Consider the following 22,183-nt stretch of genomic DNA (forward strand, 5'->3'; position numbering starts at 1 on the left):
GGTCTGCTTTCTTTAAAACCATTTACTTACAAACTTTAATTCAGCAAAGGTTTGTGTGAGATTGGGGAGGAGACAGCCCCCCGGAGTGGATGTGGACCCCGAGTCAGGGGAGGGGAGCTGGTGGCCCAGCTGGCCAGGGTCACAACCCAAGGTCACCTCAGGCTAACAGGTCCTGCTGGTGGGAAGGGGCAGAGTATCTGCACCTTATTTTCCAGCACTGGGCCACAGGGAGGCCAGCTCTGGGCGATCTGGCTTGGGGATAACAAGGCAGGGCTCATCTTCAACATGGGGGAGACGACAGAGGCTCAGTGAGATGCACAATGCCCGACAGACAGTAGGACAGCAGGGGAACCGGGTTAAGCTGGCAGAGAAAGCCCACCCCGCCACCTAGGCCTGGGCAGAGAGGGCTGGTGGGACTGGTTTGCCAAGACCAAAACTTTGGCCTTCTACTGTCCCCACAATCGGGGACCTTGGGTAGAGGGGCCCAATCCCCAGGCCAGAGCCATTTGGTCCTGAGTCAAGCTTCCGGAGCTCAGCATCTGAGAGGCTCTGGCCAGCAGGGTCTGGGGCCTGGCTTTTAAGGCATCAGAAGGCGAGGGGGCTGTGGTAGGAAGCAGGGGACCTGGAGCTGGGGTACAGGCCAGAGAGGGCAGGCCGGGGCAGGAGACAGCCATGCCTGCAACAAGTGTGGTAGAAAGAAAAAAGGGCTGAGCCATTTCAAACCGGAAAGTGTGGAATGGAGGCCCAGACATGCTGGGCCTTGAAGGAATCAGAGCTGGGGGAGAGGGGGGGAACGTCATGGATTGTTTAAAAATAATAAAAATTAGAAAAGGAAACCGAAGTCAATTATCAAAGTTAGAAAAGGGGGGGACAGTCTCTGATCCTCACGGGAGGTCAGGGAAACCTCCAAGGCACTCGAAAGGCCAAGATACAGGAGCGACGCCGAGGCAGGAGGGGACTCCCAGAGAGACGGACACAGGCGGACACGGTGGAGGGGGGGAGGGGAGAGAGAGCAGGCTGGTGCCCCTCCCTCTTAAGGCTGCAGGGTTTCCACGCTGGGAGCAGGCCAGAGGTGCACAGTGCTCCCAGATGCCCCCCGCACTCCTTGGGCTCCTGCTGGTTGGTCAGCAAAGTCTTTCAGAGATTTTTCTATTACCCAAAGGAAAAGAAAAGTAACAACAAAACACCAGAAAACCCCAAAGCGATTTGGTGCAGGCCTTTGAGCTTCTCCGGCACTGGCCCTTTAGAAAATCCTCTTGCGCTTCAGGTAGGAATCTGCGTAGTGGCCACCAAGGCCCTGGGAGTGCTGGCCCACATAGCTGCCTTCTGGGCTGGGCTCGGGTGAGGGCAGCAGGTGGGCGAAGCTGCGTTTCTGTCCACCCAGTGGGGTCTGGAGACAGAGGGGAAGGGCTGGTGGGTCAGAGGCCACCCAGGGGCCATCACTCCCCAGCCCTGAGGGCCCCACCCCCTGCCCGTACCTTCAGCAAGTGGCTGTGGCCATTGGGCCCAGGGCCGAGGCCCAGGAGCCCTTCTCCAGAGCCCAGCGGGGAGGAGCCAGCCACCTGGGAGAGATGGGAGATGTGGGATGGGGGAGGAAGCAGCCCCCGGGGCCAAGGCGGGGGTTTCAGCTTCAAATCCTGCCGCTGCTAGTTACCAGCTGAGACTAGGGGCTGATTATGTCATCCTTCTGGGCCTCAGTTTCTCCATCTGTGGATTGGGGCTATATCACCCACATCCCGGGCTGCTGGGAAAGGAAGTGAGAGGCCCGGAAGCCTGGGCAGTACTACATGCAAGACATACAGGCTTGAGGATGGCCTGTTTTAGCTCAGCCCTGAGCAAAACCAACCCCTGCCACCACCCTGGCCGTGACACTGAAGGTCTCAGGGGCCCCATGCATCCTGGTTGTCCCTGGGGCCCCGTTCTCAGTTGGGGAGGCTCCTCACCTTGTTAAGGTGGCTCTGCTTGAGGCCAGCCTGCAGGCCGCTGGTGAAGTAGGAAGTGGGTGAGCCCGAATAGAAGTGGGAGAGGGGCCCACCGCCACCTCCGCCACCCCGTTCGCCAAAGCCACTGGGTGGGGGGGACATCTGCAGAAAGGGGGCTGGCTGAGTAAGACAGATCACTGCAGCATCACCCCCTTTTGGAGGTCCCCCAAACAAGTCTGGGCTTTGGCCCCTAGGAGAGTGTTGTGACAATGCCAGCAGAGGGGCCAGCCCTCCCTTCCTCCTCTGGGGAACCTGGGGACCACTACCACATGCATGAGCACAGGCTGGCCAGCTGCAGGATGAGGTCCAAGTGGAGCAGGGAAGTCACTGCAGCTGAGGCTGCATCCCCAGCCTACTGACTGCCAGATGCATGAAGGAAGCCACTGTGAACCCCCAAGACCCAGATGAACTGCCTGGTGACTGCAAAGAACTGCACCACGCCCCCCCCCACCCCGCCCCGCAAGGGTGAGAATAATAAAATAGTTCCTGTTCTAAGTCACAAAGTACTGGGACTGCTTCTTATGCAGCATGAGCTAACTGATACACCAGGAGGTGGGATGGACAGAGGGGCTCTTACTTTGTGTCGGCTGGGTCCGTGAGGCCCAAGGGTTGGCTCCCGTGGGTGGGAGAAGAGCCGCCGAGGTCCCACATCCTGAATGAGAGTGGGAGAAGCACGTTGAGTGGGGTGGGGTGGGGGGTGTCTATAACCAACCTCACCCAAATTCAGTTCCACAGCACAGCTGTCATTGGGGAAGTCTGCCTCCTCGAGGCAGACTCTAGTGCCTGGGGCACACTCAGCAAGCAGGGTGGGGCAGTGACACAGAAGCGGTGCCTGGTCCCAGGGGGGTGGCTGCACCTGGACCCCAGAGGGCTGTGAAAGGTGTGAGGCAGGAGCTTGGAGTCTTTAAGGTAAGCACGGCACCCAGGTGCGAACTCTTGTGGTTTCTGTATTTTGTCACTGGCATTTATCTAGGTTATTTTTTAAAAAATCCAGTGTGGGCCAAACACAGCACATGTGGCCAGTCTGCAACGTCTGGCCTAGAAGTCAGGACCATAGAAGGAGCAGTTCTCCAGGGACCGAGATGGGGACTGCAGAGGGGAGCAGTGAGAAGGACAGACAGACAGAGAGGAGGCTGAGCCCTTGTCTGTTAAGGAGAAGTAGCCGTGTGGCCACAGGCCTCTTGGGAGAGAGAGACTGACTGACAGGAAGCAGGGTTTCATGATGCGCAGAGACAGACAAGAGACTTGAGCGTCTGGCATGTTCCCTCCTGTCTCCTGTGCACTCAGCCCAGCCCAGCACAGTCAGAAAGATGTCGAACTGGAGAACGACGTGCTCTCTGGGGACACAGAGCCTTTGGGAGGGCTGCCCCCAGGGTGGCCGCATATACTTACTGAGGGGTAGTCGAAGCCATAGCTGTCGGATAGCCCTGGTTCGGGGGGCAGGCGGGCGCTGGAGAGGGGGCTGAGCAGGCGGGACTTGAGCTGGAAGGCTTTGCTGCTGCCGCCACCTCCACCACCACCTCCGGGGGCTGGGGGGTGAGGCAGGGGGCCCTCAGCTGGGCGGCGGCTTCTCCCAGCGCCTCCCCAGCCCCGGGCCTCCTTACCCGCCAGGTTGCTGGCTGGGAGCAGGCTGTGTAGGTTCAGGTAGGGATTCAGGGGGATCCGGAAGTCCTTGGGGGGCTCCCCCAGCAACGAGACCTGTGGTGGGAAGGCTAGATTCATGAGGGCCCCTAGCAGGGGGGAGTGCGCAGGGCGGGAGGCTGGGGTGATGGCTGGGCACTGAGGGGGGGCTTACCCCAGGGGGCGTTGGTAGAGGCCCGCTGTCTTTCTGGAGGCCTCTGAGGCCCGTGCCTCGGAGCCCCACGGGGGCGGGGGGTGGAGTAAGCTGGGGTGCTGGGGGACCCAGGCCCATGGGTTCCCGGTCACCCCCAGAAGGGCCGAGAAGTGGCGGCAGCAGGGGTGGTGGCTTCCCTCGCCGGGGTGGCAGCTCAGGGGGCAGGCCTCCTCCTACAGAGAGAAGAAGGGTGTCAGCAGCCCAATCACACAGGACCCCTTCTTCTGGGGCCTGGGAGCCTCTGCTTGGACCAGGGCCACTACGTTCGGACACTGAGCAGCATTCTCGAAGTCCATCAGCTCCCAGGATGTCCGTGGCTCCCCAAGGAGGCAGGCACCATGTGCTCAACTGACAGGTGAGGACTCAGACAGGTTAGGTCACTTGCCCAAAGTTGCAGCGCTGGGAATGTATCACACCCAGGGAGGAAAGGGAAGGGGAAGTGGGACAAAGCCCAGAGAGATGGGGAGAAGAGGGTTGGCATTACCTGCAGACAGCTCCCCAAGGAGGGGGTTGGCCGGCTGGGCCCCAGGCTGGAGAGTGCCCAGAGGAGAGTCTCCCAAGATCCCAGGTTTCTAGAGACAGAGGATAATGAGCTGAGATGAGGGGTCACAGGCCCAGCCTACAGGCAAACACACAGGGCCTCTCCCAATGTGTGACACCCTGGCCATCACCCACCTGCCACAGTGACCAGGGGCCTCCTGCATGCCAGGGCCTGCCCAAGTACTGGGGAGACCCCGGGAACACGGGCCATGCTCAGCGGGTCAAAGCCTGTCACCCACAGTCAGTTACTGTCAGCAATTCACAGTGATGTCCACCAGTTCACATCTAGTCTCCTTGCTGATTATCACAGACGCACAGCATCTAACACACACAACCACCCTGACTGGAAGTGCAGTGTATGACAGCCATACGTACATTCAGTCATTCTTACTCACACAATAGCCCACGCCCACAGCCTCACCTGTCAGTTACCATCAGACACACCCCAGCCACTGACTTGGCCTCAGTGAATCAAACTGGACCGGGTGGTGTGTGCTTCTGTGTGTGTGTGCTGTCATTTCAGTCCTGTCCAACTCTGTGACATTAAGGACTGTAGCCCACCAGGCTCCTCTGTCCATGTGATTCTCCAGGCAAGAGTACTGGAGCAGGTTGCCATGCGCCCCTCCAGGGGCTCTTCCCCGCCCAGGGACTGACCCCGGGTCTCTTATGTCTCCTGCACTGGCAGGTGGGTTCTTACCACTAGCACCACCTGTGTGTGGTATCAGTTTTTCCGTGTGCGTGTTGAGGGGGTGGGGATGACAGGCCCCCCTATTCCCCTGTGGGGCCTCGGCTTTCACTGAGTCACTTCCTGAGCACCTGTGAACCAGGCCCCAGGGACTCAGTCCAAGGGCCCACAGCCCCACTGATGGTGAGCTCCCCGCTGGCAGAAGAAGCAATGTTGGAAATGGAACCATGAGGGGCCGCGGGATGTGTGAGGAGGGAGCCTGTGGCCCACAGGCCTGAGGTTACCTTCTGACTCTGCGTCTGGAGGGCAAGCTGCAGCAGTGCCGTGGACAAGGCGGGCCCATTGAGCAGCGGCATGGCTGGGGGGGCGCCCAGGAGGCCTAGGGGAGACCCAGAAAATGAAGTGGTCCAAGGTGGAACCTCCCCCCCACCCCCCACCCAAGGAAACACAGCCCCAAGCCCATTGAGAACAGGAAATGGAAGCTCCATGAGGGCAACTGACATACCCCAAGAAACAGCCTGGGAGATGAGTTCCCCCCTCACCCCCCAGGGAAGGGCTGTCCCTCTTCCATGACCCAGCCCCCTTGCAAGGGGCTCAGGGCATCAGCCCCCTTGGGGAGCATCCCAAACCCTGTTTGTGGGTTCGTGTCACTCAGAGCTCAGACAGCAGGAGTCCAGGGAGACGCCTGGTTGAGAGTGCTGGGCCCCCCTCGTCTTACCCTGCTTGCCACCTGCGCCACCGTGGAGCAGGGGGTTGAGCAGCAGCTGGAGGGAAGCGGAGGGCCCCAGGTTGTTGAGTAGCTGCAAGATGTTGGGCTCTGGAAGCAGCCCTTTGCCCCGATTGAGGGCCTGCAGAGAGGATCAGAGGGGCAGTTCAGAGCCCTGCCTGACTCCTTGGCTCCCCCATGCCCCTCCTCTGGGGCACCCGCCCCCCAGGCATGGACTCACCGTGGCCTGGGCAGCAATGAGAGCGGCCAGCATGCTGCGGCCAGGGGGCCCGGGGGCGCAGAAGGAGACGCGCAGATGGCTGCCTCCCAGGGCCAGGCCATCCGCCCGCTGCTGGGCCTCCTCCGCCATCTCTGCTGTCTCGTACTCCAGCACAGCGAAGCCCTTCAGCTGCCCGTCCTGGCCATATGCCAGCTGTGGAGGGGAGAGGCAGTTGTGAGCACCAGGGTGGCAGTGACCACCATCAACTGGAGTGACAGCCGTGACCAGATGAGGATTCTGATGACAATAACCCCCCAGAGGGAGAATGGACTCTGGGCTCTGTGCTGCCCTGCACCTGGTTCCTGTGTTAACTCATCGAACCTTCTCAACAGCCCTGGGAGGCTGTATCCTGCCCATTATTCAGAGGGGACAACGAAGGCTCAGAGAGGTCAGCATGCTCAAGGTCACACTGCTGGTGGGAGGGCAGAGCCAGGCTTCCCACTGGTCAGAGCCACCAGGCCCTGTGCCAGTGCCTCTTGGGGATGTTGCCTGGGTTTCCGGAGTACACTCTGCAGCGCCTGGAGAGGAGGGGCTGGCGGGAGAAGCAGGAGTTCTGGAGTTCGCCCCGACTGCACACCTCAGGCTGAGGATGCCACAGCTGCAGCTGGGCAGGGCACACAGTCTGATGGTGAGACAGATAGTCACTGAGCTCGGGCTTAAGGCTGGTAGTGCTGGGCAAGAGGACGGGGTCACACAGCCAGTGTGTGGCAGAAACAGAGATGTGATCACGAGTGAGCCAGAGGCCCCTTTACCCGCCTTAAGAGCAGCCATTTGGTACTTCAGGCCCTCAGCTCTCGATCCTGGGACAGGATGTGTTCCAGGCCTTTTTTTTTTTTTTTTTTTTTAATTTAATTAGCTATGCTGCACAGCATATGGGATCTTAGTCCTAACCAGGGATCAAACCCACACCCCTTGCATTGGAAGCACAGCATCTTAACCACTGGACCGCTAAGGAAGTCCCTATGTTCCAGGATTGAGGCTGTTTTGGAGATGAGAGGAGGGAGCCAAACATACCCTATGTTATGTATCAGTCACCCCCAGGGGGTTCTGGGGCACGCTGGAAATCAAGCTTGCGAATAGCTTGGCAGCAACGGGCAAAGAGGAAGGCCACAGATGACCCCATGTCAGTTTAGCTCTGATAACAAGATTTTTGGTTTTCAGGGTGTTGTGGTTGCTAGACACTTGTCCAGGGCTGTCCCAGGGAGGGCAGATCCTGGGAGAGCATCTGGCTGGGCCCCACACGCCCATGGGCCAGGGGCCACAGGTGCTGTTTCACTGCACCCCAGATACAGGTGGTCTCGGCACACCCACTCTGCAGGTGAAGTAACTCCCTGCAATTCGGGAGACTCCAGTTCAACCCCTGAGTTGGGAAGATCCCCTGGAGAAGGGAATGGTTACCCCCCAGTATCCCTGCCTGGAGAATTCCATGGACGGAGGAGCCTAGAGGGCTACAGTCCACGGGGTCGCAAAGAGTTGGACATGACTGAGCAACTAACACTACTACATTGCACTCAAAGTTTTTTAAGCAACTTTGCAACAAAATAAACCAATTAAGATATGTATGGACTTCCCTGGAAGTCAGGGCTCTGGACTTCCACTACAGGGGGGCAAGGGTTTGATCCCTGGTCAGCAGTGAACTAGGATCATCTCACTAGTTCTGTGCAGCCAAAAAAAAATCTTTTTTAAATGAATAAATACAAATGACATGTATATTTGTTGTTTAGTTGCTAAATTGTGTCCAACTCTTTTGCGACCCCATAGATTATAACCCGTCAGGCTCCTCTATTCCTGGGATTTCCCAGACAAGAATACTGGAGTGAGTTGCCATTTCCTTCTCCAGGGGATCGTCTCCACCCAGGAATGGAACCTGCATCTCCTGCTTGGCATGCAGGTTCTTTACCACTGAGCCACCTTGGAAGCAATATATATATATATATACACACACACACATATATATAAACACATAAATTGACCTGTTGATAAATGGCAGCGTGAACCAGACTAGGCTGCTACGGGCTTTCCTTCACGTTCTCCTCTTGACTGTGTTGGAAACAAAATGCCCCCTGACATGGGCAGCAAACTCCCTTATGGGAGGCAGGGGTGCCCAGTTAAGAGCATGGGCCCCGGGTCAGCTGCCTGATCTTGACTCCCAAGTCCATCTCTTTCTGGCCAGCTTAGGGAGGTCACTGCAAGTGCCCATGCATGGCCCCCGGTTTCCTCATCTGTAAGATGAGACCATCAGCTGGATCCACTGGGTAGGGTGGCTGTGGGTGGGGGCCCAGCGCCCACTGGCCCAGGCAGGGCAAGTCTGGCCTTCAGCCCACTTCTAATGAGCACTTCACCGTCGCTGCTGGCCCAGCCCTGCACCAAGGCCTGGATGGGCTGCTTCTCACAATCACATCCATCTCATCCGATGAATACAGAAAGGGGTCAAAGGGCAACCGAGGCCGTGTGGCTCCTAAATAGGGGGATGGAGGCTCAGTCTTTGACCTCTTAACTCCCAAGCCCAGGCTCTGTTCAACAAGGATGCTCTGTGTGACTGGGCTCCTTGGAGGCGGTCACCTCCCAGCCGGGGACTCAGCAGATACATAAGCGGGGGAATGAGTGAGCAGCCATTCACAATAACCCAGTCACAAAGCAGGCCCAGATCTGTTCTGAGATGGGGATAGCCATGCCCAGAGAGAGAACCTGTAACTGGTCATGGCCTTGCCACCTTCAACCTCCAGTCAGTGGTTGCTGACTGTAAGAATACGTTACCTGTGTCCTGAGTCCCACCCAGGGCCTGGCACACAGTAGGCATGCTGCAAAAGCAGCAGCGAGCAAGGAGTGGGGTTCCTACCAACACCGGCTCCCCGGCACCAACACCCACGGCAGCAGACCTGGGCTCTGAGCCCGTAGCCCAGCCTCCTCCAGGGTGGCCTGGGCTTCCTGGGCTCTGCCCCCCCGGCTGTCTGTCCTGGGATGTGTCAGCTGATCTCCCTGTTTATCCTCAGTGTGTCCCCACCTAAAAACACAGATGACACCTGCCCCTCTGGGCTGTTACAGGCAGGGTGGAGAGACAGTAGTTAAGCCCAGTGTGTGCTGAAGGAATGTCCACTTTGGGGGCCTGGGGGCTCTCTGCGAGCTGGCCCTGGCCTATTCTTGCCCCACTGCACCTGTCACAGGGCTAGGTACCCTTACAGAAGGGCCTGACAAGTGAGACCGGAATGAACCAGGGATTGTTTTCCTAAACCACCGCATGAGGACTGAATCTCTACTTACAGGGGTAGGAAGGAAACCAATATTCAGAGAGTGAGTGACCTGTCAGGGGCCACAGGGCAGGGCTAGGATCTGGCCATGTGTGACTTGCGGTGGGCTCGTCCAGTGGCCTCCTTGATGCTGGCCCTGGGGTCTGGAGGCATGAGCACAGGGTAGATGTGAATACAGGGTGAGCGGGTCTCAAAGCCTTTTTTTTTTTTTTTTTTAACAAAAGTAGCCTTGCTTGCATTTTTCAGGAGGAGGTAAAGCAAGTCGCCAGAGGGTACGCAGGGATCTGAACCCCAGCCATCTGGCTCCTAGCTGGGCTGTCACCCACTGTACCACATGGCCTTTCTAACAAGAACACGATTCAAAGTGGCCTCACCGCTGCCTTACTGAAAGGGAACCCAGAAGACTGGAGAGAGCAGGTGGCTCACACGGCCCCTCCAAGGTGCTCTGGGCTTTGCATCTGCTCCCCCAGGTCCCTGCACCAGGCACCGGGCTTACCTGGCAGAAGGTGGGGGTGTGGACAGCTGACAGCGCCCGGCGCAGAGCATCCACATCACTGAAGCCAGGTGGCAGGCGGTCAACACAGAGGCAGCGGGAGTGGAGCAGGGCAGGTGTCAGCTGCCCGGCATCTGTCCAGTGCACGTAGAGGGTGCGTGGGCCCAGGGGCTTGCCCAGCAGGTCTGACTTGGCGCGGGCGGCCGAGTCCTTCTTCATGTACTCAGCGAAGCCGTAGCCCTTGGAGTGACCGGTGCGCTCGCTGTAGACCAGGAAGCAGCGCTCCAGGCTGCCGAAGGGCCGCACCAGCTCCTCGAACTGCTGCTGTGTGAGGCTGGGGGGCAGGTTGGCCACGCAGAGCAGGGCATCCGTGGGCTGCAGCTGCACCGAGAGCTCCCGCTCCCGCAGGCGGCTCTGGTGGAAGGCGCTGATGGCAGCCTCCGCCTGCTCCCCGTTCAGCAGCGTCACAAAGGCTGCAGTGGGTGGGAGCATGGGGTCAGTGGGGCCCCCCGAGGGCCTGCACCTCTACCCCATGTCCGTCCACACCCACCTCCCGCTAAACCACACGTGACCTCAGGAATACTGAACCACCAGGACATCACAGGCACCAGCGGACTGGCACAGTCACCAGCCGTGAGCAACAATAGCCAGTGCCACCTGGCTCCTCCAGGCTTGCTCCTTACAACCCACGGTGACGCTCACCCACTGGGGCCTGGTCCCACCCTAAGAACTACTGTGTTGGCCAAAAGTTGGTTCAGGTTTTTCCATAAGATATGCCATGTGGGGTAGTAGTGGTTACCCATGTGATCCCTGGAGCCTGGGTTTCAACGCCAGCCCGAGTGGCCCTGAAGTCGGTTTCCTCCTCTGCCAAATGGGAATAACTTCCTCCTCACAACCACTATCTTTCCAGCAAGGAAATGGGCACAGGGCAGGGCCCTGCTCAAGTGGAGAAGCCTGGACTTTAAGTCCAGCAGGTCGCCTCCCAGGCACCCACAGTTTTTCAGATGTTTTAATGCGTTTGGCTTCACAGCCAACTCCAACAGGCCATGTCCACTTTGCTGGTGAGAAAACTGAAGCTCGGGAGGGTAAGTCACTTGCCTGTGGCCAAACAGTGAGGACAGACCAGCACAAAAACCCAGGACTCTTAGCCTCCAGGACCCAAGATCTTAACCACGACCCCAGTCCACCATGGGGGTCTCGAGGGGTCACCTGTCATCAGTCCCTTCTCCCCCGTGTTACAGACTGCAGGCAAAGGCCCTGGCAGGTTCAACACCCGGCACAACGCCTGGTGGACACAGATATCCACTGAGAGCCTCCTATGTTGGGGGTCAAGACCAGTCCCTATTCTCATAGAAATGACCACCCCATGGAGGCAGGTGAGTGGGTCAGTAGTGACAGCCTAGGGTGGTCAATGCTATGATGGGGTACGGCGTGTGCTTGGGCACTGGGAGGAGTTGCCCTGAGTGGAAGAGACGTTAAAAACAGAGGGAAGAGCCTGGAACCTTAAGCACCTGAAGAGATGGTAAGGCTGAGGTACCTCTTTGCAAGGTAATATCAGGAGGAGCTCAGACAGGTTGTGAGGAGACAGAAGAATGATCAGGGTTAGGACCGGGTTTGATCAGATTTACAATCAGATCAGAGCTGGCTGCCTAGGAGAAGGTAGGCAGGGGAGTGAAATCGTGGAGGCAGAGAGGCCAGAGGGAGGCAGACATGTCTCCTAGACCCAGAGCAGGACAGACTGTTGCCCCAATCTTGGGTGCCCTCATCTTGGGTGCCCATCGTGGTGCATCCTTGCCGTTTCTCTTCTAGGCTACCCAGCAGATACCTGGGCACTGGGGACCCCTTCCCAAACATTCCCTCTGCTGGCCAGTCCCCCAGGCCTGTCTGATCTTCTTCAAGTCCTCCAGAATAACTGGTGCCCTTCCAGTCCCTTGGCTCCCATGTGGTTCATGGCCCCTCTCTCTCTGCTGAATGTTGGACCTGAAGTTCAGGAGACACTGGGCCAGGACTCTCCAGCTTCAGGGACTGTCATCACCTGCCACTAGCTCACCCCACCCCACCCCAGGGTCCCACAAACCTGTCCCTTTGTACTTGTCCACAAAGCAGTACTTGAGCTCATAGTCACTGAGCAGGTCGTGCACCTCCTGTGGAGACAAGCCAAAGGACAGGGAATCACAGAGAATTGAAGAGAGTAACCCAGTGGTACATTCACGTGGACCAGCTATGAAGGCAGGTCAATCACCAGCCCCATTTTACAAGTGAGGACACAGAGTTTCAGAGCAGTTGCTTGCCCAAGGCCATTGCAGCCATACCTGGCAGGGCTGGGAGGCAGAGCTCAGCTGTAGAGCCCATGTGTTTTTTTTTTTTTTTTTAAGAGCCCATGCTTTTAACCAACACAACACGCTCTTCTTAGAGAGTCAGGTTAGTCTGAATTCAAGATCCAGCTCTGCCCACGGGGGAGCTGTTTAACCCGTCTGAACCTCAGTTTGCAAGACTGACTCTTTCCAACAACCCTGCAAATCGAGTATTAATAAGTCCACTTTGTAGATGGGAAACTGAGGCTCAGAGAGGTGAAGGAAATTGTCAAAGGACAAGCAGCTGGTCAGGGCACAGCAGTGGGAATGCCACTCCTGGGTACCTGACTGGTGACCCTGTGTACTTAATAAGCCCACATTGTGTGGCTTCACGTGCCTCCCCATTCCCTCCTACTGACAGCTTCCTGCAAGCCAGCTGCAGAAGCAAGGCTCTGGGGCCTTTTAGTGCCAGACACACTGTGCACCCTGCAGAAGAGAAGGCACGTTTCCGGCTGGGAGATGGTGGGCAGTAGGAGGATGACTGACTCTAGAAACACCTGTCTCAAGTCTGTCCCCAAGTCACACCCCTCCCACCACTCCTAGGGTCCCACCACCCACGGGCAGAGAGAGCCAGTGGCAGGTGTGCTGGAGGGGCCAGGGAGCAGGGATTCTCCACAGCAGGGACAAAGAACCCATTCCATTGCTGAAGGGCAGGGCAGACTAGGTTCAATCTTCCTGAGTCCAAAGAGCACTGGGAAGTCCTGTCCCATTTGGCGCCTAGAGAAGGGCACCCCTGGATTACCAAGGCACCCCAGATCAGCCAAGGAGGGCTACATGGAACAATGCCCCCTCCTTCTCTGCAGGTCTGTGGCGTGGGGACAGGAGATGACTCCATTTTTCCAAATTAATCCTGAGGATTTTGAGGAAAAAAGACCCCTGGGGCTGCCTTAACTTCCGGATCTACCGCTAAAAGGAATTCAAAAACGCCTGCTATGGAAAGGCACACTCTAGTCAACCATGAAGGTTATGGATATGAGATCCCACCATTCCATGCTAGAGCAGGAAGCAACTGGCGTCCCTGATTCCACAGTCCCAATCTGGCTGTCCATTCACTATCCCCCCAACATGGCCAAAGCTGCCCGCCCCCTTCCATTCCCCGCCCCCTTCAACCACTTGGCTCCTTCCAAGCCTCCGGTCGCCCCTAGCAACGTCCTCCCTCAGTCCAAAGTTGGTTTCTCCCTCCATCTCCGACCCCCTACGTCCCGCTGTTGGTCTCTCCCGATCCCGCGTGGATCCCGCGCTTGGACTCACCCGCCGACGACCACCCCCCCCCCCCGTGCACGCCAGCGTTGGTGTCGCCCGGTTCCCCCCGCGCACGCGCACGGTGGTATTTCCCGCCACGCTCCCACACGGCCCCCCCCATACCTGGTTGGTCACGTCCCCCGGGAGGCCCCGGATCAGTATCTTGCGGCGGTTACGGAACTGGCGCTCGGTATGTTCCAGGCGTTTCCGGATCTCCTCTGGATCTAGCGGCGGCAGTTCTTCTTCAGGCGCCCGGCGCTCCGCGGCATCACCAGCCTCAACCTCGGCCCCAGCCTCTGGGCTCAGCGGCGGCCGGTGAGTAACGGACACGTCGGCCGCCATCTTGGGAAACCCGGCGCCTTCTGGGACCAGCGAGCCGGGGCGGAGCTGCATAGAGCGGCAACGAGGACTGGCCCGCCGATTGGCCAAGAGAAGCCCCGCCTCTCCATGACTCCTTCAGCCCATTGGGTGAGGCCCGGCCCGCCTCTCAGTGTTCAAGCCCTGTCTGGGCACTACAGGCTCCGCCCTTTTCCGCTATCGCGATGTCACTCAATGGACTCGCGAAGCTGCGAGATGGAATCAAGCCACAGCATAAGGATTTTCAAGCCTTTATTCAGAATTCGAAGATAGATACAGCCAAGCCCCCGTCGTCTTTGCTCAGTATCACTGAGCTCAGGATAACTCCTCTGCCACAGTCACGGGCTGTGTAGACGTGAGGGGCCACCGGCTGCTCCTTGGCCTCAGGTGGTAAATGTCATGTTGCCTCTGCACCCTAAAGACGTACACTGAGGCTGCAGCGACAGTCACCAGGCCCAAGATCGCTAACACTCCCAGGGCGATATTGACTGTGACGGGGTTCCGAGCTGTGCGGAAAGCGAAGAATAAATACGCTCGTCTCGGCCCCCCCTAAGCTTGCCCGTCTAGGATAAACTCGCCTTGCCAAGGCTTACCTTGAACGTCCATCATCACTAACATTTTGTCCATGCCCCGTGAACTGGCCGCCTGGCAGCTGTAGGTACCACTGTAGTTTAACAAGACGAGGAATGGAATCCCGACGGGCACCTTAAACTTGGAGCCTTCCCGCAGACACTGTAGCTGGGGGTTCGGGTTGCCCCGGGCCTGGCACTGCAGGATATGCATAGTCTTTTCTTTCCACATCAAGCGTTGGGGACATTTAGCTCTGTCAATCGTGGGGCCGTCTGTGGGACCGCCAAATGATCAGACACACCCAACACACCCGAGGCACAATGGGGCAAGGGAGAGACAAGTCTCAAACCAAAGAAGCAAGGGATTAAAGGTCAGCGTGACCTACTCACACAGGACGCGCAACTGGACGCTCCTATTACGGTGCAACGTCACCCCATCCACCTCGAGAGTGGCATTACAGAAGAAGGTGCGCCTGTCGTCCTTCTCGGTGGCATTTAGCTGAAGCTGGGCAGGCTGTCCCGGTCCCGCGGCTGGAACTCCGTCCAGCATGACCTGGACTCGGGGTCCGGCCGCGCAAGTCACAGTCACCGTGGTCCCCTCGGTGGCGTTAGGCTCACTCAGGTTCAGGTTGGGCCCCTGGAAGCCTAAAGGCGGGGCATTGCCCAGGAGTTTGCTGACCACACACCTCCCTCGGGTGAAGCCCTGCCCCCACCTGCCTCTTTCCCCTCGGGGTATCCAGGCTACCCCTTCATCTACTCTGCAGCCCTCACCCCACCCAGTTTGGGGCACTCAGGCTCCTCTCGGGTTACTTAGGCCCCTCCTGTCTCAGGTTTAGTCTTTCTTTGCCTGTGTGCCACGCCCCCTTGGGCTAGAGGCCAGTCACGTTCTCTTGGGTCAGCCCCGCCCCTCGTTTGTTGAGCTATTTTGTCTCCGCCCCCTCTTACTGCTACTCTTACTATGGGACTTCCCTGATAGCTCAGTTGGTAAAGAATTTGCCTGCAATGCAGGAGAGCCCGGTTCGATTCCTGGGTCGGGAAGATCCGCTGGAGAAGGGATAGGCTACCCACTCCAGTATACTTAGGCTTCCCTTGTGGCTCGGCTGGTAGAGAATCTGCCTGCAATGTGGGAGACCTGGGTTCGATCTCTGGCTTGGTAAGATGCCCTGGAGAAGGGAAAGGCTACCCACTCCAGTATTCTGGCCTGGAGAATTCCATGGACTATACAATCCTTGTCACAAAGAGTCAGACACTTTCACTTTTACTATATGCAGTCAAGTTCCCGGGGTCAGCCCCACCCCTCGCCTCCTGAGCAGTTTTGGCTCCGCCCCCTCTTACTGTAGGCAACCAACTTCTCCCGGGTCTCTCGGTTCTCCACCCCCAAAGTTACGTTGCAGACAATCTCTTGGGTGCCCTCCTGTTCGATTTTCGCTGTGGCTGACGCCGTGAGCGTGTCCGCTTGGCTCACGACTGTGGCATTCAGCATCTGGTTCCCCAGCGCCAGTTGAATATGGGCCTCCGACGCTGGGAACAGCCCATTCAGGCTGCAGTTAACAGGCCAGGAGGTTTCCATCTCCCAGAACGGAGGGAAAACGAGGCGCGGGGGGGTCTTGGGCATGGCTTGAAAGAAGGATAGAAGTGAGCAGGAGGGGGTCTCACAGCTGTGGAGATCCCCTTTCCCCATGACACTCGTCCCCCTAAACCAGGGTCCTTCTTTCCCAGGATACCTTGTGGCCATCGTCACCACCACCCCCACCCCCCCCCCACCCCACCCCACCCCCCGCCCCCGCCTTTCCAGGACACACACAGCCTTCTTCAAAAGTCCCAAGACTGTGAGCCTCCCATCTGAGGCTACCCTGCCCAATGGCCAAGGGCGTGTGTTCCTTAAAGCCCTGAGGACCAGGCCACCCCTTTCTCAGGAATTCCGTGGCCAGGGAACGCTTACTCTGGCTCCACTCATCACCCACCGTCTGCAGTTCTTTCCCTCACCAAAGGTTCGGAGCTTCCTGGGGCCCGAGGTGTTCTGGAAGAGTTCCAGTCCTTGGGACCGCAGGTCCAGTTCTGAGCGGCAGGAGAAATTGGTACCATGATCCTCTCTTCTCGGCTGCACCATGAACGTGACCTTGGCAGGCTCCTCCTTTCCCACGGGCTGCCGGCCCAGCTCTTCCTCCCAGCGGAGAAGCACCACAGTGAGGTGGTCCCGGGGCACCCCGCCAAACACCAGACAGCTCAGGTTGAGTTGTTCACCTACTGGCTGCCAGAGGGGCAGGGGTGCCAGCTCCACACGCTCTGGGAACCCTGAATGGAGGCGTGTGAAGGGGAGGGTAGAACTTACCAGTCAGCCCAGGAGCCCCCACTGTGGACAGGAGTCCAGGGTGGCCCATTGCAGGACTGTGAACTTCAAGTTAATAAACCTGCTGGACTTACAAGTGTGCTAGTATATGTGTTTGCCATTATCATTAACATCATGATTATTATTTCCTGTTTTGTTGGACACCTTGGCAGGCATTGAAATGAATCAGTTTTTCTGTTCACAGTTAATGGGGGGAAAAAAAAGGCAAGGAAGAGGACTAAAGTTTATGGCCATTTATGATGTTAATAGTAATCATAAAACCTCCTGTTTATCTTGAGTTTTCCTTCCTCTTTCCAGATGTCATCCACCTTCATTCACACACCAACCAAGTGAAATCTCCTCTATTATTCTTCCCTTTTATGGACAGAGAAACAGGCCCAGTGACGTGAGGTGATCTGTCCAAGGATGCGCAGCCAGGAAGGGGCAGAGCCAGGCTTAGACAGTGGGTTTCCCAAACTCCAGACCTGTGTGCCTACCTACCTCCATGACATCAAATCTAGGAAGTCCCCTGACCCCTCCTTCAGCCTCTGGCCTGGACTCTGATCTTGACTTTTCCCAGAGCTTGGTCCAGTCCTCCCCAGTCTGTCCCAGGTGCTCAAGGCCTAGGGCAGCCTCTTGAGGGTGCTCTGTACAGTCCTGGGGGTACTCAACAGATCCAGGCTGGGTCCAATCCCAGCTGCAGCTGCAGTGGCCCTCAAAGGCACACATTCCAAACCCAGGGCCTCCCCTGGGGGAGCAGCTCTCAAGCCTGGCTCTGAAGCTGTCACAGGCTTCCATGGAAAATTTGTAACATCTAACCATTTACAGGGCTTCTCTGGTGGCTCAGTGTTAAAGAACCTGCCTGCCAATGCAAGAGATTCAGGTTTGATCTGGTCCAGAAAGATCCCCTGGAGAAGGAAATGGCAACCCACTCCAGTATTCTTGCCTGGAGAATCCCCATGGACAGAGGAGCCTGGTGGGCTACAGTCCACAGGGTCACAAGGAGTCAGCCACAACTTAGCAACTGAACAACAACAAATTTACAATTTTAGAGTATTTAACAAGGAGGCCCCCATATTAACCTCCACTCAAGGGCTAGTGGTATGGTGGCCAATGCTGATTATGCCTGGGCTGTCTATGGTGGATGAGGGAGCCCCCACGTGGAGTGTTTGCCAATTTCTGTGGTGTAAATACTCCCACTTTTGGCTGATTTAAAGCCACTCAGTGTGACACAGAGTTGGGAAGAGATGAGCCCACTGGGCTCTCATGAGCCAGGACAAAAGGCTCCTGCCACAGCACTGGACAGAGGCATCTCAGTCACACTGACGGGGATACCCAGATACACACGTAGGCAAACGTGCAGAAGTACACACAAAGACACATATAGACACATTCTGGCCCAGACATCCACACATGCTCAGAAACAGACATACTCACATAGATACACACGCAGGCACAGATACTGACACATACACACATGCAGACACTCAACACACAGAGATCCAAATCCAGGGGCTTCCCTGGTGGCTCCGTGGTAAAGAATCCACCTGCCAATACAGGAGACATGGGTTCGATCCCTGATCCGGGAAGATCCCACACACTAAGGGGCAGCTAAGCCCGTGTGCCGCAACTACTGAGTCTGTGCTCCAGAGCCCGCGAGCTACAGCTACTGAAGCCCGCGCACCCTAGAGCCCGGGCTCTGGGAGGAGAGAAGCCATAAGAAGCCCGAGCTCTGCAACAAGAGAGGAGGCCCGCTCGCTACAACTAGAGAAAAAGCTTTTCAAGCAATGCAGACCCAGCCCAGCCAAAAATAAATAAATAAAATTTGAAAAGCTATTTTTAAAAGGTACAAGTCCAGAGACATACACAGGCACACACAGCATACAGACAAACACATTTGTAGACATACAAGTACACTCACACAAAGATAAGGACACTCAGATCCACCTGCTCACAGACATATAGGTACACAACCATGAATACAGACACTGGTGCATGCACAGGAAGAGCATACACATAGCTACAGATGTACACTACACTTTTCTGAGGCCTTACAAAACCATAGGCACCCTGAGTGATGTACTCAGCCATTTCCTAGTCTATTGGGTTCTTTTGTTTGTTTGTTTTTGGCTGTACCACATGGCTTGTGGGATCTTAGTTCCCCGACCAGGGATTGAACCTTGGGCCTTTAGCAGTGAAAGAACTGAGTCCTAACCACTGGACAGCCAGGGAATTCCCTGTCTTCTTTTAAATGCAGAGAAACTGGAAGGATTCATAAGAAACTGGTAACGGGGATATCAGGTCTGGAGAGGAAGACTTCAGCTGTGAAGAGCAGGGATTTGAGACCTGAACTCCAGGCATCTCTGCTCACGGATCCTGGCAAGTGACTTTACCCCTACTGAGCCTCAGTTTCCTCATCTGTGAAATGAGGCTCACAAGTGTACCTCCCGACCCCAGGCTTTCATAAGGGCTTTTGGGTGAGCACCTATGGGTCAGCACTAAAAACAACAGCCATTCACAGCCCACACTAGGTAAATGGAGACTTAACACTGATCCCCCCCCCTCTTTTTTTTTAATACTTTTTGATTTGGGAGCCACATGAATTTATTACCTGTCATAAAAATAAAAGCAATAGGGGACTTCCCTGGTGGTCCAGTGGCTAAGACTCCACACTCCCAATGCACAGGGGTTCGATCCCTGGTCAGGGAACTAGATCCTACCTCCCGCCTGCCACATCTAAGACACCGTGCAGCCAAATAAGTAAATACAAAAAAAGAAAAAATAGGGACTTCCTTGGTAGTCCAGTGGTTAAGAATCTGCCTTGCAATTCAGGGGACACAAGGTCAATCCCTGGTTGGGGAGCTAAAATTCCCTATGCCACAGAGCAACAAAGCCGGAGAGTCACATGTACTCCAGAGCCTGCGTGTCACAACTACTGAAGCTCATGTGCCACAACTGGAGTCTATGCAAAGGAAGATCCCGCGGGCTGCAACTAAGACCTAATGCAGCCAAACAAAATAAATAAATAACTGTATTAAAAGAAATTTAAAAAATTGAGTAAAAGACATGTCCTTTTCTTTGGCCATACCGACAGCCTTCCACGGTTTTAGTTCCTTGACTAAAGATTGAACCCAGGCCCTTGGCAGTGAAAGCCTGGAGTCCTAACCACTGGACCACCAAGGAATTCCTGAAATATCATTGTTAAAATGCTTATTGGGCTTCCCGGGTGGCACTAGTGGTAAAGAACCCGCTTGCCAATGTAAGAGACTCAAGAGCTGCAGGTTGGATCCCTGGGTCAGGAAGATTCCCCCCGGAGGGAAAGCACAGCAACCCACTCCATTACTCTTTGTCTGGAGAATCCCATGGACAGAGGAGCTTGGCGGGCTACAGTCCATGGGATCACAAAGAGTCAGACACAACTGAGGCAACTTAGCGTGCATGCACACACACAAAATGCTTATTGAGAATCAAATAAGTTGATTTCACAGCTGCTGCTTTGGCATGTGGTTAAGATGTACCCCTCTATCTCTGACTCTGTTTCTCTCTCTCACACACACACATGCACACACACCCCCAGGTCTGAGCTCTGAGTGTCCGGGTCCATTTGTGCAAATTCAGGGCCCCAGTCCCACCTCGCTCCCCTGTACCATTGGTTGTCTACCCCCACCACTGCCCAAGGCCATCCCACCTCCAGCCACAGCTACTCACCATACACTGTGACGTTAGAGGAACCTACCACTTGCGACTTATTGCAGAGGCCAGAGCAGAGAAGTTCCATGTCACCAGTCACGTTGGTGAGACGGAAGGCCGCCCAGCCCAGGCCACTGCTGTGGGGCTTCTTGGAGAGGGCTGTCTCCAGGGAGATTAATCCAGGGCTGGGGCAATCTAAGCTGCAGTTTACCACGAGGGGCTTTCCAAAAGGCACCACTGGGTCCTTCGGCTCCACTCGTAACTGGTACGTCTGTCCCTGGGCACCTGCACGAACAGAGTCTCTGCTGGGGGCTCCAAGGCCCCCCAGCCCACCCAGTTGCAGGCTCCACCCTCCGACACCTCCCCTAGCCAAGATACGAAGGTCTCTGCCTTCAACGGTGCTTCAGTTTAGTGGGAAAGACAGGATCAGGATGGATGGGAAAGACAGGATCAGGAAAAGATGGATCCGGAACCAAGGAGAGTTGAGAAGGAGGCCAGGAGGAAGTGAGTCAGGAAAGGCTTCCTGGAGGGAACCACTAAGGTCAGTTTTAAAGGGTCAAGGAGGATTTAGCCAAGTGAAGGGCAAGAGTGATCCTGGCAGACTGAAGAGCATAGGCAGAGATCAAGAGTCCGGATGGAGCAGGGAGTGAATGCGTGCAGGCATGAGTGTTTGGGTGGATGTGTGTCTATGCTGTGAAGAGGGCAGGGAACAAGTGAAAGGCAGGGACCTGGCCTCAGGGAGTCCTGAAGGCTGAGTTAAGGAGCCACCACTTTCCCCCAAGGATACTGGGGAGCCCCCTGACAGATCTGAGTCAAAGAAGTGTTGCCACAGCCCTGGGCAGCAGGGTGTGAGGTGCACTGTTCTCCTTCCCGTCCCCAGCAACCCCCCATCTCCAGCCCTCCCCAGCTCACTGGGCCTCACCTGTGGACAACAGACAGCAGGCAAGAAGCAGAAAGACGACTGAAGTCCAGCAGAACCTGGGCGGCGGCCCTGAGGGCATCATGGTGGCCGGCCTGGAGGAGGAAGTTCCCTTAATGAAGCACTGGGCACCGGTGAACAGGCAGGACCTCCGGGGGAAGGAAGAACTGTCACTGCAGCTAAGAATGCAGAAGTCCAGGGGCCACATCTTGCCCAAGCTGAGGGAGGGGCAGGGGGATATTTTGTGCCACCCTGTGGGTGTCCACAGTGACAGCCTCAGGGAAATGGAGAGTGCTGGCGAGTCTCCGAGGAGTCTCAAAGAGGGCAGACCTCAGTTACACTCCTTGTCCCCAGATCAACCCACAGGAAGTGCTAGTTCAATCGGCTTCCTTTTTTCTCAGTACTGGAAAGCCTGGAGGGGGGCAGGGGTGAAGGTGGTAAGACATCTCCTTCCTGTTGAACTTAGGTGAAGTAGGCTGTTTTGTTCCCAGAGAGGAAGTTAATGGGGATATCTGGACACCGGCCTTGAAGGAAAAGGGCTGGGATTTCGAGGTGACGTTTCAAGGAGGGAACAATGGGCAGACTTTTGGGCAGAGCTTCAGAGAGTTAGCATGAGATCTCAATGTTCCTGGGAGGCAAATAAAAGATTTGGGGGGGTGACAACGAGGGACCCCCTATGATGAGTAAAACTGACAATGAACAGAGCCCACATTTACTGGGAACTTGTGCCAGCCTCTATGTTGGCTGGCAGGGTGACTTCTGTAGAACTCCTTATCTTTCCAATAGTCATGTACGGATGTGAGAATTGGACCATAAAGGAGGCTGAGTGCAGAAGAATTGATGCTTTCCAATTGTGGTGTTGGAGAAGACTCTTGAGAGTCCCGTGGACTGCAAGGAGATCAAACTAGTCATCTAAAGGAAATCAACCCTGAATATTCATTGGATGGAATCATGC

The 22,183-nt window shown here is 56.2% G+C and overlaps 2 protein-coding genes across 3 annotated transcripts; both read right to left on the reverse strand.

Moving 5' to 3' along the window:
• Positions 1–7: 7 nt before the first annotated feature.
• RAVER1 (ribonucleoprotein, PTB binding 1) lies at positions 8–14,031 on the reverse strand. Of its 2 annotated transcripts, XM_043911463.1 has the most exons (14): positions 13,488–14,031; positions 11,846–11,912; positions 9,772–10,241; positions 5,989–6,180; positions 5,760–5,889; positions 5,326–5,420; positions 4,301–4,388; positions 3,778–3,989; positions 3,587–3,680; positions 3,375–3,511; positions 2,560–2,634; positions 1,944–2,084; positions 1,479–1,562; positions 8–1,390 (listed from the first exon to the last, which is right to left on the reverse strand). In XM_043911463.1, exons 1-14 carry the CDS (start codon positions 13,755–13,757, stop codon positions 1,244–1,246), a joined length of 2,202 nt encoding a protein of 733 aa, XP_043767398.1. In that variant the 5' UTR covers positions 13,758–14,031; the 3' UTR covers positions 8–1,243. The 2 variants fall into 2 exon arrangements, with proteins under 2 accessions (XP_043767398.1, XP_043767397.1); XM_043911462.1 differs by having other exon boundaries at positions 3,375–3,680.
• ICAM3 (intercellular adhesion molecule 3) lies at positions 13,959–21,704 on the reverse strand. The gene is made up of 7 exons (XM_043911464.1): positions 21,232–21,704; positions 20,328–20,594; positions 16,277–16,585; positions 15,626–15,907; positions 14,681–14,935; positions 14,315–14,563; positions 13,959–14,227 (listed from the first exon to the last, which is right to left on the reverse strand). The coding sequence occupies exons 1-7, from the start codon at positions 21,434–21,436 to the stop codon at positions 14,037–14,039; spliced, it is 1,758 nt and encodes a 585-aa protein (XP_043767399.1). The 5' UTR covers positions 21,437–21,704; the 3' UTR covers positions 13,959–14,036.
• Between the last annotated feature and the right edge of the window lie 479 nt (positions 21,705–22,183).

The sequence above is a fragment of the Cervus elaphus genome, chromosome 9 (genome assembly GCF_910594005.1).
Source record: "Cervus elaphus chromosome 9, mCerEla1.1, whole genome shotgun sequence".
NCBI lineage: Eukaryota > Metazoa > Chordata > Mammalia > Artiodactyla > Cervidae > Cervus > Cervus elaphus.